The sequence below is a fragment of the Perca fluviatilis genome, chromosome 21 (assembly GCF_010015445.1).
Source record: "Perca fluviatilis chromosome 21, GENO_Pfluv_1.0, whole genome shotgun sequence".
Classification (NCBI taxonomy): Eukaryota; Metazoa; Chordata; class Actinopteri; order Perciformes; family Percidae; genus Perca; species Perca fluviatilis.
The window spans coordinates 4,308,419-4,321,384 of NC_053132.1; the positions used below are offsets into that span (position 1 = coordinate 4,308,419).

Below are 12,966 nucleotides of genomic sequence, written 5' to 3' on the forward strand. Positions count from 1 at the left end.
GCCCGCCCACTGACTCTATACACGATGTGATTGGCCTGACCAAAGTTTGGGTTTTCCAGCTCGCAAGTCAACGGAGGGTGCCTAGACCCCCATGGCTGCAAAATAAATTTGCTGCCACTAGGGTGCGTCTAGATTTCTAGGCTACAATTTTATAGCATTTGAAAAAATAAGTGACAAAAGAACGTTAAAAAAAATGACAAAATGTCGGAAAAAGTGACAAAAACGCGGGAACAAACAAAAACATTTTAAAAAAAGAGCAGAAAAAAACATTGGAAAAAGGGGGGGGGGCATCAACAAAAACCTCGGGGAAAGCTTCAAAAACGCCGAACAAGTGCAAAACAGCGGGGAAAGCGACAAGTGTTAAAAAAGAACAACAAAATGTTGAAAAAAAGTTTGAATTTAAAATTTGGACCCTGAAGGGGTGGTCGACGATGAGACAACACAAGGGTTAAACCTCCGTGTGGAAAACATTAATACCAGAGTGAATTCTGTTCTCTCCTAATGTGGACAGAATGATCTTTTCTTTTTGAAGAAAATTAGCAAAGGGTCAAAGGATATCTTAAGATGTGTAAAACAGACTTTATTTATATTGATAGAAGGTACAGAAAGTAATGATGTGACCAGGTCAGTGTGGGGGGCACATGTTCCTGACAGTATCGCAAACCAAATCTTCACCTGCACCTCTTTTTAACGGCCAGGCCAAAGCTCTTGTAATGTTCCTCCTCTCGGTCTTCATTTTGGGGTGAAAACAACACCAACTGTTGCCCCTGAACCACAACAACACATCTCTTTGGCAACAATAAAACATAAGAGACATATATTATTATTTATAACCTTCCCATCTGTACAGGTACAGTACATCAATACTCCTAAAAGTATTCTTGTCGAGATACAAAAATATTACGGACAGCAGCCTACGGTAGATGGGTCTATGCTAAACTGTTACAGAATAGTAAAGCCTTGGGAGGCAAACAAACACTTAAAGACAGCTTTGAAACAGCAGCCAAACCAACAGCTCATCAGCCACACCTTCCATTTCACTTCCTTACATTTATACACACAGAAAGCAAAGCATTGTAACATTTCGTGATCATGACATCAGCCCTTGATTGCCTTTCAACCAGCTGACCAGACAAATAAGACTTAAAGCTATAGTGCGTAGTTTCTGTCTCCCCCATGAGGAATTCTAAGTAATGACAACAAAACTGTGGGTGAGTCCACATGATCCAAGCCATCCGTGATCCCGCACCACCCCCTCCCCCCCTCCTCCACGCAGTCGCTTGTAACCAAGGAGGACACGGAGGATTAAAAAAACATGATGGACTCTTCAGAAGAGGTAATTATCTTCGCTTGATTTTTTTGCACGCGAAAGTCTCGACACCATTTTCTGAACATAGCAATACTGAGAAATCCAGAGAGAGTTGTGTGGAGATGATAGTCCTAATTAGCTTTGTAGCAACTCATTTGGCAACGGCTTGAATGTAATGGACGTTCATTAATATCACAAAGTTACGCACTAAAGCTTTAACACTGAATTGATCTGTTCCACCTCAAAGCAACATGGCTCAACAACAAGTTTGTTTTTGAATATTTCCGCTTTCAAGTGCCATTAAATCTCATTCCTGTTTCATATGTAAATAACCCAAATCGTAATCAGTTAGAACAAACATTTTTTTTCTTTTGAATCTGAAAAGGTTCAACAGTTTAGCTTAATACCACAATCATAGTACAAAACCGCTCCAAACAAGCTCAGTGTAGCCAATATACAGCAAGTGAGAGTAACAGTAGTGTCAGGCAGCTGTTCTCATTTCTCTTGTAGGAACAGGCAGAAGCTGAGAAATACTGGATGTAAAATGTGCTGATTTACATACGCATAAGCACGCTTGTTCAGACTGACCTCTGTGCAGACAAAAATAGAATTTAACAGACTTTTTAATATTGTTGTGCGAGTTTGTATTTTGATATATATTGGCCTGTAGGGTTGGGCAATATGATGATATAGACTGACCTTCTATTACTATTATGAATTCTGGCAATATTGGAGTTACGGGATCTTTGCATCAATGTGATGAAGAACCTTCATTTGGCAGGTGTTTAACTTCAAAGTAGACATTTTATTTTTTAACTAACGTTTCAAAGTGAAGATCAGAAAAAAGTACTTTATGACATTACATATACTGTGATGAAGATTGCATCCACATCGCCCAGCCCTACTGGCCCACGTCTTTATTGGAGAACTAGTGTTTTTATGAAGCAGACCAAATCATGAATGGTTGCTGCCAATTTGTTTTGGCAGCAAGAGGAAACATGAAAATGGATTTCCATGACCATGTGTGCCTGTCTCTACTCCAAAACAAAAACAAAAACTGTCCCCTTTTGTTTCGAAGCAATACATTCTTATAGATACTGTTTACTAGATAGTTAAACCATGCATTGCTATATTTGAAAAACCTGTTAAACCTTTAATAAGAGTTAAATCCAAAATGACTTCCTCCACTTCCTGTCACTCTAGTGATAATGTTGTGCCTGATGTTTACAGCAAAGAGTGTTGGGTTGTGATTGGCGGTGCTGGCACTGAATTTGGTTTGGAGAGAATGAGCCACATATTTATGTAAAACAGTGCAGTAGTGGTCCTGATACAAAAGAAATAGTCCAAAATATCACATTGTCCAGGTTCGATCAGCTGTTTCCACAAAAAAACATTTTGTAACCAGACATGACCCATAAAAATACCCTTTGCTTCCTTCTATTACACTAGCATGTCCTTTATCTCAGAATGAACCCAGATGTTAACATCATATTACTTGTGATACCTCAAGGATTCTCGTTGATATTAATTAAGACAAGTAAAGGAGTTTCCTAAAAAGTACAAAGTCTGTGGAGCTGTAAAGTCTTGTTCAAAGTGCTGATCCCTTGTTGAAAATCCGAAAAGTTTAACTCAGCGACCGTTTGCACAACTGTCCTGTTTCTATACATAAGTCCAGGTGGTTCCACACTCTCACGAATGCTTCCCATCATAATTAAGAAGTGAAAGAGGTGGCAAAGGTCTGTCCTTCCATTGTGTCTCTTTGATCCAAAAAATATGCACAATTCAACATACCAGTTTCCCCTGCTTTCATTGATTCTTTACATCATACATACAGCATATATTAATATTGTGGACATTTTATATATTAAACATTCTCTTTTCAGCTTCGGTCAGTAAGACGGACCATTTAAAAGTGTCAACAGACGGTAACAGGCACTGTCTTGTGTTTCTAAAACCTGACGTTTAAAAAATAAGTTAGAAGTCATGCGAGCAGGCCAAGTTGTTGTATGAGAGGCAGTAAATATCCATGGCTCGTTATTCTTTGTCCCCATCCTCGCTGCTTCCTGCAAAACACAAAACATGGCAGAAAAGGATAAATTAACACAATTACTCTTTACGGGCAATTAGGCATCTTGCTCCTCCAAAATGTTGGCAGATTTCTATGAAATTTGGCAAGAAAGTTTATTATCTCATTGGTGTGGGACGTTTGACTGTAAGTCTGTGGCAACACGTGGTAGCCAACAATTGCATCTTTAATGGGCTACTTTCCCAGACCGGGATTAAGTCTAATACACAATTAAAGTAGCCTTTTAACAACCAAAACGTGTCCATACATGATTTGAAATTTGTCTAGATTTACATTAGGGTTACTCCAAGAGTCAAGGCTGAAATTAAACCTTAAGAGGAGCCAAGTTTAAGTAAAAAAGTAAAAATATCTGTTTATATAGGATATTATTATTTTAAGTATTTGAAACAGCAAGCACCAGAAATTACACTAACTTTGATTAAAATATTCTCCCATATCCACAGAAAATCCAGGGGACATTATCAATCTCACAAAACATGTTCCACTGCACCCAGAGGTCAATGCTGTCAGCAAATCATCTCACTAATAAGGGCTAACACAGGTGGTTGAATTTTATCTCATTTATAGTCCAGGACTCCAGAGACAATACATAGGTAGTATACATTTAAGAAGTGTTTTAGAAGGCCAGAATAAACTACTTTAGATTATGTCCTACTCCTGGATAATCCAGCTCAATATGCTTTTGTGTTTTGTGCTCACAGTCTTTTAAGGTGACTAGATATTCAGAAAATAAAAGGTATCACACTCACAAACCATTTTCAAATCTGAACAGCTGTGACGAAAAAAGTGGAAGTTCATCTTATGTGAGAATCACGGCAGTAAATCCCCTAATCAAAAACAAATCACGTCTGTTATGAGGAAAGAGAGTTGTGAGATAGAGGTGACCCACCTCCTGCGGAGTCCATATCAGAGTCAGAGATGTGAGTAATGGAGAAACGGGACACGTTGGAGGGGGAGACAGTAAAGCGGGAGAACTGTAAGGTGGGTTTGGGGTCCGGAGCTGTAGGGATGGAGCGGGCTGGAGGGGAGTCAGACGCCACTGAGGATGTTGGTAGAGGGAGCAGCGGGAAGTCGTCCTCCCACTCATACCCTGCACCTAGGAGCAGATAATTAAATTAAATTAAATTTGATTTATAATGTCTAATCATGACAAACGTTATCTCGAGACACTTTACAGATAGAGTAGGTCTAGACCATACTCTATAATTTACGAAGACCCAAATGAGTTTAACATCAGGAAAGTGTAGGTCATTCAGGCTTTCATGTCCTAAATGCATATTGAAGTTTAACTAACTGATTGGTTTCATCTGGCTTGATCAAATAGATATAATTGGGTATCATCTGCGTAACATTGAAAGTTAATAGTGTTTCCTAATTAAATTGCCTAGAGGAAGCATATACAGTATAAGGTGAATATAATATGCAATAATAAGATATTTAGTTTATATTTTCATTTACGTCTTGATGCTCAAGCAGATTGATCACAGATTCATTTTTACACTATATAACATTTTAACACTATATTTAAATTAATAAATGTATTCTTGTACTTACTCTCTTCTGAGATGTTCCCATCTGAAGAGTCATCAGAGGCATTAAGCCTTTCTTGGGACTTGCTCCATGAACTCCGACCCTCTGCTCCTAAAGGGAAGCCATGCTCAGCCAACTCTTTAGTTGGGCTTTCCTATTGGCAGCAAAGTTAAGTAAAATAAAATGAAAATGATCTTAGACAGAGTTAAGATCAAAGCAAGCTGATAGATACATAGCCCTAGCAGTTCATTGGCTTTTAAGATTGTTAAAGCTCGAGTATTAACAAACTTCCTAATGCAAAATTAGCCTTTATTCTCATCTGATGAATTAAAGTCCTATATTCCCTCCATTTCTTGCTCTGTACTCCACTAACTTCTGAGAAAAAATATCAAGGTTTTAAGCTGCTAGTTCATTAACTACGTTCACCCACTAGCTACTCTGTAACTGTGTCTGCCATTTGCTGTTGGGCAGATGGTGTTCAGTGGGTTTATCGAATCAAATTTAAATTGTTGGCTTTTACTAATTAGAGTGGCCCTGACTGAACCATACAACCAGAAAACCAAAGCAATGAGTTAAGACTAAAAAAGGCTCTGTATAGCTGCATTTGTTGTAATGACCTTCTAACATTAGCAAGCAACATGCTAACTTAATGTTATAATCAAAAATATTGATTAATGCAGGTTTAAATATTATATAAATAATAAAGCCATTTGAATGCCACTCACCTGATCGAACAGATAGACGGTGACATCGTCAAAAAAAGACACAGTCTTTTTCTTGCGTTCAAGCTCCTCGTCTAGGTTGTCCGTTGTAAGCAGCGTTGGCATCTTAAGGAGGCTGCGCAGTTTGTGGGCTTCGCTGTTGTCACTCATCACAATGGGCACTGGGTGGCACTCGTCTTCGCTCTCCTCCCCTCCGCTCTGCTCCTGCACACTGTAGGTTCGCAGCTCCTCATCTGACTCGTCGCTGTCATCAGTGTCGCCGCCCTCCTCATCCGCGTCTTCCCCATCAGCTGGAGACCCTCGGCCCTCTGTTGCAGGGAGCGGAGGGGGAGGGGCAGCTGGAGGTGGAGGAGAGGAAGAAGAAAACCGCCTGATGCTTGCCTGGTGCTGCAAGGCCACCTCGTCTTTGGGTAAAGTGTGCAGGATTTCACTGGAAATCCCTGATGGCTTGTTTTGAATTGTCTTGAGTTCTTGCTCTCCTGTTGTTTCCAAATCTTGAACAGAGTCTTCCGCTTCATCCCCCTCTACCCTGATGTTGGAAGTACAATCTCCATTGAGGGCACCAAGGGCTTCTTCCATGGCCCCCACCACCTCTGCTGCCCAGTTTTCAAAGGATGAGCTCTCCTCCTGAGATGGCCATTCGTCCATTGAAGCAGTGTCAGAGGGCTCCAGAGGTAGCCCCAATGCCTCATGCTGGCCACACGTTTCTGTCAAATATGCAGCCATCTCTGGTGGAGAATAGGATTCTGTTCCTCTTGTTGATATGTGTTTCATTTCAAGTTTTAGATCTTTGTTCACTACAGTGTCATTTAGTTCTTCCTCCTCCTCTTTCTTCCTTTTCTCACCCTTCGTTTCTCCCATGTGCTGTTCCTTTTCAACATTTTCTTCATCTCTTACTCTCTCTGCCAGTTCTTCCTCTTCATCCCTGGACTGCCTTTCATTCTCATAGTCTGAAAAGTAGGCAGAGTCTCTGTATGGAGTCTTATTGCTCAGTGGTAAAAGGATGTGGTTGCCTGTCTGTGAGGCACCTAAAGCCAAGTCTTCACCCAATAATAGTTCACCCTCTGTGGGCACTACTTTATCCTCGACCTCATGCTCCTCCAGCTCCTTGTCCTCCTCCAGGCTTGTATCAAGGGTAGGCTTTCCCAGAGGTTGTTCATGGGGTTCATGAGGCTCTTTGGGTACAAACTCAGGGCTCTCATTATTTTCTGTGTCATAGCCACTGTCCATAGCTTTAGGTGAGCTGGAAGGGTGGGAGGACGCAGGGCTGAAGCCTTCACAAGATCCGGCTGCAGATGGCAGATCCATGGAGTCCATGGAATCAGGAGTTCCTACCTGTTTCTGTAGTGACTTGAAGGCCGGAGAAGCATTCAGCTCACTTGACTCGTCAGCGAAGATGCCTGAGGTGATGTCGGTGATATCATCTGTGATGTCGTCGTCGTCATCGTCGTCGTCGTCGTCACTGCAGTCAAGGATGTCAGCGAGGCTCACACTGGAGCCTCCTCGGTCAACACCGCTGTCGCCAGTGGGGCTCACCTCTGACTGCGGATCTGTGAGGGCCACCATCACATGCATGTTGTCAGCAGGAGGCGGGGTGCTCATAGTCATTGTCAGGGTCACTTCTTGTATTTTGTGATCTGGTAGTTTCTGCGTGATTTCTTTGATTACATGCTCCTTCTTCTCTTTGAAGAGTGCATCATCTGTTGTAAGTTCAACATACTGCTCTCTTCTGTCCTCAGTCTTCATCAAGGCTGGTTTGGCCACAATGGGACCTCCTGGAGCCGGGGATAGATTGATGATCTCGTCATTGCTTGGGATGTCGATGGCCTTGTCGCTGATGTAGCTGCTGTGACCGTAGCTGTGACTGAAGCCGTTGTTTCTGACTTGCAAGCCTGTAAGCGGGTCAACAAAGTGCGAGTGGCAGCACTCTCCAGATGCCGGCACCTGAGTCTCGCCCTCATGGCACAAGTAGATGTAGGCGTTGCAGTTGTCTGAAGGCACCATTGCATGATGTTTACTTAGACTAAGGCAGGCACTTTTATCTTTGGCCTGGTGGGTCTCAAGATAGTCAATAGGTTTGGGCAAAGAGTGGAAGGCCAGGCTATGCTCCTCCGGCCAGGAGTCTTCAATGTCTGTACTTGGCATTGTGTAATGGAAATCAACATAAGCATCTTGTCTGCAGCTGTGGCTAGCCCGTCTGTGGTGACCCACACTGCTGTGGCGGTGTTTTGAAGGCCAAGTGTTGCAGGTGTGTCTCTCCACAAATATGTCCTCGTCTTCTTCCTCCTCTGTATCACTGTCTCTGTGCCCAATGAAGAGTGCCCCCTCTGTCTCCATGTTAATACTCACAGAGTGGCTGCTATGCCTGCTGTGGCTGGGCATAGTCTTTCTCAGGGAGCCCATCATGTCGTAGTAGCCCCCTGTCACGTTCTTTCCTATAATAGAGGTCTGACTTGTGTCCAGGTATGTGTCTCTGTAGGCCTGTAGAGGTGCACTTACGCTTACAGCGGGGGATATACCTAGCGGGTTCTCCAACTCACCCAAGGCCTGGCGCAGGCTCCTTGACCCCCAGCTTTCCTGATGACGCTCACTGGAGGCCTCACCTCCAATTAGATAGTGATCTATTCCCAAAGGGGGCGATTGCTCATAGTAGTAACCCCCATCTCTGTCTTTATAGGACACATAGTGACTAGACTCCCAGGGTGGTAGTGGGCTGTTGTCCAACACTTGCCCTAAAAGGGGCTCCATTGTCAGGGAGATAGCAGGACTTGAGTCATTTGAGTCGTACAAATCTGACTTATGGATGTCTGCTGACCAATAGGGACCCATGTTCTTAGCCTGTGACGGGCAGGCAATGCACTCGCCTGAGTCGGCACTCCCAGTCAGAAAGCTTCCACTGCTGCCCTGGTAGTCTGGGCTGTAGGAACACATGGTATAGTCCGGATCAAGGTTACAGTCTACTGGCTCTTCGATGCGGATGTAGTACTCACTGCTTACTGAGGGGCTGTGTGCACTGAGGACAGGAAGTATGCTTGGAGCATGTAGATGTTTTGATTGGTAGTAAGTAGGAGAAACTCCATGGCTGTGGCTCTCCATGGGGCAGCCTCCCACGAAGCCCCCAGGTGTGTATATTGCTTCCTGAAAATGATGGGTGGTCTGGCCGAGGGTACTAGAGGAGTCCGGGGCTCTAAACGATTGGTCTGCCCTGGCTTGCTCCCACTTGTACTCAAAGTTCAGACCGTGGCTGGTCTCAGTGACTGTGAGTATATCATCCCCGGACTCTGAGTGATAGCCATCACCAGCTGAAAATTGCTCAAGGAGAGGGAAAGAGGATGATGTTGATGAGGAGTGGTCTCGTGACATTGCCGAGGCCCCACGGTGGCTGTTGAATACAGTATTGGTACGAAGGGAGTTCCATCGCCTCTCAAAGTCGTCTTCGGCCTCGCTGGCCCCCTTGGCACACAGGTAGCTGAGCAGCAAGTGGACTTCCTCTGCGGTGGGTCTCTGATCAGGCTGGAGCCAGCAGAACTGCATCACTTCATACCTGAGACAAACAATAAAACAGACACAAGATATGAAAGAGAACATCCCAATTTTCTGGTGCACTACATGTAATGTGCCCAACTCCGGTCAAATAACAAAAAAAAATATTTTCATTGTCGATTATTTTGTCAATCATTTTTTATTTCAGTTTACTGTCACAGAAGAGTAAAGAAACCAGAAAATATGCTTGAATCAGAATTTTTATAAAAGAATTACTCAAACCGATTATTCGGTTATCAAAATAGTTGCCGATTAATTTAATAGTTGACAACTAATCGATTGATTGATTAATCTTTGCGGCTCTAGAATTTATTAGTTAAGTTGTAATAACGTGGATAAAAAAAGCGACAACTGGAAAATAAAAATTTCCCCAATACAGGGAAGCAAAACCAGAAGAATTAGCACAATAATTTGAATCTGCAATAGAGATGAGAATCCACTCATCCTGGAAGGAATGTAATTGTGTTGCTCTGAATATTGTGTTTTGCCGTGTTTATGCTTCTTCTAAAGGACTGTTAAATATTTTAAAGATGTTTCTAAATGTTTTTCTGCTTGTGTCTCACCAGCGCTCTGCCAGCGGCACTTTGAGCAAGGGTTTGGGCAGTCGCAGCTGCTGCTCCCTCAGAGCGTAGGTCAGTACTTGTCTGTCAGAGTAATGTCTGTAGGGCTGGTTCCCAAGCTCAAACAGCTCCCAGATAGTCACTCCCAGAGACCTGAGACAGAGGATAACAGTAATCAGAACAAGTATGTGTCATTTAAACGCCCTCTGTCTTATTGGTATTTGACTTGCTCTTTAACTCTGTCAAGATCTAAGACTGGAATAGATGAGTTCAAATCAAAAGAGTCCCCCATGCCTGCCCTCTGCTCTTGTCATGCTGGTATCAAGAGCTGGAAACTCCACAAAAAAATGAAAAGAATTGAAGACAGTTCCCGAAAAACTATAACATACTCCAGCCTGTGAACACGGACATATAAAGTCAATTATTTTTCATTTTATACCCTGAAACATTTGAAAACCATGCGCTATGCTATGAAATCTCACTTACGTTTTTGTTTTTCAGAACAGGTAACTGTGCATGTATCTTTGTGTGTGTGTCTGGTGCGTGTGTGTGTGTGTGTGTGCGTGCGTGAGTGTGTCTGGTGTGAGTATGTGTCGGGTCTGTGTGTGTGCGTGTGTCCGTGTGAGTGTGTGTGTGTGTGTGTCTGGTGTGAGAGTGTGTGTGTGTGTCTGGTGCATGTGTGTTTGCGTGTGAGTGTGTGTTTGGTGTGAGTGTGTGTCTGGTGTGTGTGTGTGTGTTTGTGTGTGTGCGTGTGTGTGTGCGTGTCTGTTGTGTGTGTGTGTGTGTGTGTGTGTGTGTGTGTGTGTGTGTGTGTGTGTGTGTGTGTGTGTGTGTGCGTACGTGTGTGTGTGTGTGCGTATCCTACCACATGTTGCTGTGTTGGGTCTGGTCAGCCACCAGCAGGTTTCCATGCACCTCATCCACCAGCTCTGGAGCGATCCAGCGCAGCGGCACGTACATCTGATCTGAAGTCACGTAGTAATCATCCTGACAGGAGCGGCAGGGAGGACACAAGAGAATCACACTTTGGAATTTTTTTCTATTCACTTATATCAGCCAATATATTTAATTCTGACTAAAAGTGTTACTTTTTCAAATTAAATTTGCATTGTTGTATCATCTAAACGCGTTAAATATTAATACCATAACAAATGAAAACACCTCTGGAAATAATCTTCAAAATCTGTAGAAACTCGCTTGGGTGGAATAAATGCTAGATCCTTTTGCAGATGCAAAGCACCTAAGGGACTTAGATAGCAAATCTCTAACAAGCTTAGCTCTGTTCTTTAATTATGTATTCATGCACTCATCCAAACAGTTTGCCCATTTGACCCTAGTGACTGTTATGTGGCATAGCGACAGACAACAAACTGAACAAATGAAATTGTTTGCTGGCAAAATAAGACTGTTTATGTTTGCATATTTTACTGTGTGCTATTGTTTCTGATAAACAGACCTTGTATTTGCTCTGGGACAGGCCGTAATCTCCAATCTTCACTGAGACATCAGCAGTCAACAAGCAGTTCCTCAAAGCCAGGTCACTGGTTACATAGGGGGGAGGGAGGGAGGGGGATAAACAGCTGTTACCGCTCTTAATTATTTATAAACAGACAAATCAAAACCAGAACATTACAGGAGGGTCATATTTCTAGAGGCACAACAATATTTAGAAATCCCTGCATGCAAAGAAATCTCACAGATAGCAAGATGACTACAGTTCAACACTGCCATCTCTGAAAACACACATGAAGGAATGAAAACGGTGCTGCAGACTGAGTGCCGGCTCGAGATGTTCGGGAGATGAGGGTCACCACCTGCAACAAAATCACTGATGCTGGAGTCTGTAAGGAACACTCAGGCAGCACCAGGATATTGTTCCAGGAAGCAACCGAGAAGCAAAAGGCAGACGTTACTGATCATAACGAACATAAGATACTGGCTGGGTCTGCTGTTGCAATTCTGACGTGTATGTGTGTGTGTGTGTGTGTGTGTGTGTGTGTGTGTGTGTGTGTGTGTGTGTGTGTGTGTGTGCTTTTTTAAATTTTTTAGTTTAGTTTATTGGTTTACACATATGCAAAAACTACAGATTAACATACACACAATCAACAAAAGATGTGATGGAGAGCAAAAAAAACCTCAGCGGGGTTTAATCTGTTATGTTTTTCTTTCTATGTATCTGCTTGGGGACAATAGATGAAAATTAGCTATGGTGCTAACTCTAGCATATTTACATTGTGTACTTGTACTAATGTCCATTAATATACACTGTCCCTATCTAAATAAACAATTAAATATATAAATAAAATAATCCAATTAAAATAGAAAGAAACAAAAAAAAGAAAAGAGAATAAATAGGAAAAAAAATTCTAAAATTACACACAATATCAAAACAACAGAATACATATGAAAGGTAAAATAATATTAGGAGTTACATGGTTTGTTTACAAGACATCCCATAGGGAAATCATTGCAAAAACTAACCTTTTAACAGCTTTCTTAAATTGCACAAGTGTTAGCTTTGATGAATCTGATGGCAAAGCTTTCCATATCACTGAAACTCTGTAATGTTTTTATTTAATAGCAGAAATTGCTCGCTACCTGTGTGTGAAGCTGTGTTTGTGCATGTGCATGAGTCCCGAGGCGATGTCACAGGCCATCCGTTGGAGAATCAAGGGGTCTGGGGTCATGGTTTCTGAGGTCCTGCAGCTTCGGAGGTAACCCTTCACATCCCCCTGGACACAGAACGCAAAAATAAAAAATGTGTATGTTGCAGCCACTGGCCACTGGAGGGCAGTCGTGTCATTACAGTGCTTGATGGGACAAAGAGTGGCCCAGCTCTTGTTCAATCATGTTGATCTGGCTTGGTGTTAGAATCTGGAATCCTGCATGAAAGTGCACCAGATGAACCAGCAAACTCTGTGTCCTCAGTTTTACAATTGAAATGTTCGGGATAAAGAAACCAATCTGGCCATCTGTGGGAATAATGGAATGTTTTTTTGACTAAATTTGTCTTCTTGACAGAGCCTTCATCCTCCTCCATTTTACTAATCACACTAAATTATTAGATTTCTATAACAATCATTACCTCCTCAGGCTAATAAATGTTTACTGCTAGTTTTTATTTGTATCCTATGTAAAGCATATTTGAGGACTTCGAAAAGCGCTATATAAATCCAATGTATTATTTGTTATTATTATTATTATTATAATATTTGG

The 12,966-nt window shown here is 42.3% G+C and overlaps 1 protein-coding gene across 4 annotated transcripts in view; it reads right to left on the reverse strand.

The window, feature by feature from the left end:
• Positions 1-555: 555 nt before the first annotated feature.
• aatkb (apoptosis-associated tyrosine kinase b) overlaps positions 556-12,966 on the reverse strand; it is an 80,101-nt gene continuing 67,690 nt past the window's right edge. For all 4 annotated transcript variants that reach the window (XM_039788174.1, XM_039788175.1, XM_039788177.1 and 1 more), the window contains 8 exons: positions 12,349-12,482; positions 11,207-11,291; positions 10,616-10,737; positions 9,754-9,903; positions 5,651-9,191; positions 4,950-5,079; positions 4,285-4,491; positions 556-3,372 (listed from right to left, as the gene is read on the reverse strand). In XM_039788174.1, the coding sequence (XP_039644108.1) occupies positions 3,344-3,372; positions 4,285-4,491; positions 4,950-5,079; positions 5,651-9,191; positions 9,754-9,903; positions 10,616-10,737; positions 11,207-11,291; positions 12,349-12,482 (4,398 nt within the window). In that variant the 3' untranslated portion in view covers positions 556-3,343. The remainder of the gene's footprint in view (positions 3,373-4,284; positions 4,492-4,949; positions 5,080-5,650; positions 9,192-9,753; positions 9,904-10,615; positions 10,738-11,206; positions 11,292-12,348; positions 12,483-12,966) is intronic.